The 3718-nt window shown below is 36.9% G+C and overlaps 2 protein-coding genes across 2 annotated transcripts; one reads left to right on the top strand and one right to left on the bottom strand.

The window, feature by feature from the left end:
- Window positions 1-416: 416 nt before the first annotated feature.
- Window positions 417-2184, top strand: LOC123012665 (GTP-binding protein 10 homolog). The gene is made up of 6 exons (XM_044410731.1): window positions 417-617; window positions 665-882; window positions 930-1148; window positions 1197-1435; window positions 1756-1879; window positions 1925-2184. The coding sequence occupies exons 1-6, from the start codon at window positions 490-492 to the stop codon at window positions 2152-2154; spliced, it is 1158 nt and encodes a 385-aa protein (XP_044266666.1). The 5' UTR covers window positions 417-489; the 3' UTR covers window positions 2155-2184.
- LOC123012664 (probable tRNA N6-adenosine threonylcarbamoyltransferase, mitochondrial) lies at window positions 2145-3718 on the bottom strand. Its single transcript, XM_044410729.1, has 5 exons — window positions 3427-3718; window positions 3243-3376; window positions 2726-3190; window positions 2519-2667; window positions 2145-2478 (listed from the first exon to the last, which is right to left on the bottom strand). The coding sequence occupies exons 1-5, from the start codon at window positions 3624-3626 to the stop codon at window positions 2167-2169; spliced, it is 1260 nt and encodes a 419-aa protein (XP_044266664.1). The 5' UTR covers window positions 3627-3718; the 3' UTR covers window positions 2145-2166.

The following is a 3718-nucleotide window of genomic DNA, read 5'->3' as shown; positions in this document are numbered from 1 at the left end:
AATTGCATAATCTTCTCTAGTTTGTTCACCCTTTAAAAAATTACAACGTTTTTTGTTAGTTAGTGGTTAAGATAGATAAACTAAAATAATATTCATGCCGTCTCTTGATAGAACAAATGATAATTGTTTCTGAAAAACTGCAGTTTATGACTATTAATGATACAGTGATTAGTTTGACAACTACTGTCATGGGTTTCCAAAAATTAAATAGTTAGAAGTGTATTTGTTGTATCCAGTATTTTGTGACTTTTGTATATTTGGGTGCACATTAGGCGTAGGTAAGTCTCGTAAAGTTGTGTGAAACACCCTGTATATAAACAAAGAGAATTCTGTCTTACACTGGATTCTAGTGACAAATTTGGTGCCTAAAACGCCCCTTTTTAGTACTATTGTTGTACACAAGTGTATTGTTGATTGCATAGTTTAATAATGTGTTAGGTTATGTCATGTTTTAACATAATAATATTTTTTTAATAAAAAACAGAAGCAATGGTGTTTTTGTCACGCATTTATTTTTCAAAGCTAAAAAGAGCGTCCCGGAAATATTTGAAGGAGGGTTTTCGAGATTCGCTGAAGGTGTTCGTGTCTGGGGGCACAGGAGGAAACGGCTTGCCAAAGTGATTATCACAAACTAAACGACCGAAACTTATGTAAAAATTTGTAGATTTGGGGGTGTCGGGGGACAAGGTGGCGATGTAATTGCCGTGGGGAGTGACAACGTATCGTTACAAGATGTTTTCAAGCGAAATAAAACAAAAAGTTACACAGCCAAAGCGGGGAATCACAGTTCACACAATTTCATCCTTGGACCTCCTGGGGAAAGCTTGAAATTTGAAGTGCCTGTTGGCGTGACTGTTATAACAGAATTAGGGAAGAAAATAGGTATCATCCCCACATTTTGCTTAAATCTTCTCACGTTTTGTATGCAGGGGAAGTAAATGAAAAAGGTGAAGAACTCTTGCTTGCCAAGGGCGGGACAGGAGGCAACCCCAAGAACGGCTACTTGGGGACGAAAGGACAAGCATATCCTGTTATTTTTGATTTGAAACTCATTGCAGATGTGGGGTTAGTTGGGTTCCCCAATGCGGGGAAAAGTACCCTTCTTAAAGCCATCTCTCATGCTAAACCAAAAATTGCAAGCTATCCTTGTAAGTGACATTTTTAAAAAAATGTGTCCTAATTTAATTCATTTAAAGTTACAACTGTGAGGCCTAACGTTGGCATTATCCAATACAAAGATTTCCGTGAAATTTCCATGGCTGATCTTCCTGGTCTCATAGAAGGGGCTTACGCCAATAAAGGAATGGGGCACAAGTTCTTGAAACACGTAGAAAGGACGAAATTATTATTGCTAGTTGTTGACATAAATGGGTTTCAATTGAGTCCACAATACCCACACAGGAGTTGTCTAGAAACTGTGTTACTTTTGAATAAGGTAAAAAAATACTCTTTTTCATATTTATGTGTATCAAGTAGGTTGTAGAAGACTAAATGCATCTTTAATTTAAAGGCCGATTCACACAAAATGTGAACAAATCTTTGTTTTCCCCCTATGTTAATTTTAATTATTTTTTGCTACCTCAAAAACTGGGGTACAGATATTTATTTGAGAAAATAATTTTTAGGGAAGATTGAGGTTGGGATTGTTTGAATTTGCGCATGGTTGCCACCTTAAAATGATTGATTTCAACGACTACTTGATGCACATTAATATGAAAACTAATTTTTCGCGCTTCTTGCATTTTTACGTTTCAGGAACTCGAATTGTACAATAAAGATTTACTAGAAAAACCATCTATGTTAGTTATCAATAAAATGGATACGGAAAATGCCCATCAAAAATATAGTGACGTTAAAGACTTGTTATGGAATTTAACAGGTAAAATTATTCAATTTTGAAATGGTTTCTCATAATTTTTCATAGATGCTGCAAGGCAATACCCGGAGGAGATGAGACCAGAAAATTTCCTGAAATTCAGTGAAGTGATGGCAATTTCAGCCAAAGAAAAATCAGATGATGTTGAGGCTGTAAAACAACGGCTTCGTCGTATGTTGGACGTTTTAGCCCAGTTGGAACAAGACGATTCAAAAATTTACGACGTATATAAAGATGTAAGGAATAATTTAACCGAAAAGGGCCCGAGACTAGTTTAAATAAAACAAATTTTATTTTTCCTGTCTAAATTGAGCATAATTCAGTTCTGTCAACTTTGTCCACTTGCAACTGATACTTTCTTTGACTACGTCATCAATGAGACTTATTCCCAACGGACATGATTTCTGAATTTCCACACTGGAGTAATCACGAAGGACCCCTAAATTCGCCCTCCATCTCTCAACCCCATTCCATGCAACCATGACACCATTATCGAGGCATAATTTCGGGGGTGGACGCACGAGTTTGTAGTTCATGTCATCGCAGACAAGTTGTAGCCCCCTTGCAATAAAATTATTACATGCAGCGCCCCCTGAAACCACCTAACAGATTTGGTGTAAACCAAAACTAACCATTATATACCAATGTTTGTCTATTTTCCGGGATCATTTGTTTCCTGCTGGCGTAAACCATCGCCCTTTGTACTCTTTGGCAAATGTGTCTTGTGACAACCAATTGAAAACCAGCGCATAAATTAAACACATCTGGTATTAAACCGTCAGGGGGCACATCTGTGAACACGCTGTATATATAATCAATTAATCAGCTCCAATGTCACGCTTCACATACTATGTTTTTTCTCCTCTGTGAGTAAATGTACCTTAACTTGTGTTTTTAAGCCAGCTAGACTAAAATTGCAGTCTCGGTATTGTGCAAGTGGGATTGTGAATTTAAATTGTAGAGGATTTTCTGCTTGTGAAGCCGCTAATTCAATTGCTTGTCCTCCTGAAAGTTTGGAAAATTCTGCTAGGTTTGTTAATTTCATTCTTCTGGCAACTTTGTCAAAGGCTTCTCCTGGAGCATCATCGCGGGTGCTACCCAGTAAGAAAAACTTATCAACGTCTTTGGCTACGGCTAAAAGACAGTGGCCCCCACTTATTAAAAGGGCTAAAAAGGGGAACTCGAGGGTTTTATCATGCAAGCGGGCTGTTAATGCGTGAGCTTCCATGTGATGAATTGGTATAAAAGGTTTGTTGTAAAGATGGCATAAATATTTCCCATACTTCATCCCAACTGTTAACGACATTGGTAAACCTACAATCAATAAAATATCACTTTGAATATAGATAATTTAGGCCCTGAAAACCTGGCTTTACAGTCACCGCAACTCCTGCTAAATCCCTAAAACTAATATTTGAGTTCTTCACAGCTGTATTTACGACAGTTTCTATATTTTCACGGTGTAGATTTTGAGCTATAGGGGGAATTATACCTCCATTACTAAAAAAACAAGTTTTAATAAAAAAATTAAAAAGATCAAAATATCCTACGCTAAGTGTATTAAATGTTGAGAATGAAGAGCCTCTCCTAAGATATTTCCTTCAGTATCAACTACAGCACAACCGGTGTCGTCACAAGAAGTCTCAATGCCCAAAATGAGACTCCTTTGAGTGGAAAACTTCGAATAATTAAGAATTGTCCCTTTTGCCGTTTTTACAAACAGGTTACTCTTGGAACTTATGATATTCATTCTTGTCACTTGAGCACAACCGTTACACCAGCAAAACCACACAAAACTGAAAAATTGTTAAAATTTTATATTTTAAGGTTAGGCGACTTAAA

Source organism: Tribolium madens, unplaced genomic scaffold, assembly GCF_015345945.1.
Source record: "Tribolium madens isolate multiple individuals breed KSU strain unplaced genomic scaffold, Tmad_KSU_1.1 Scaffold_96;HRSCAF=242;Tcas5.2_LG5, whole genome shotgun sequence".
Classification (NCBI taxonomy): domain Eukaryota; kingdom Metazoa; phylum Arthropoda; class Insecta; order Coleoptera; family Tenebrionidae; genus Tribolium; species Tribolium madens.
The sequence above is the reverse complement of the archived record's forward strand: the minus strand, read 5'-3'. Positions and strand labels throughout refer to the sequence as shown.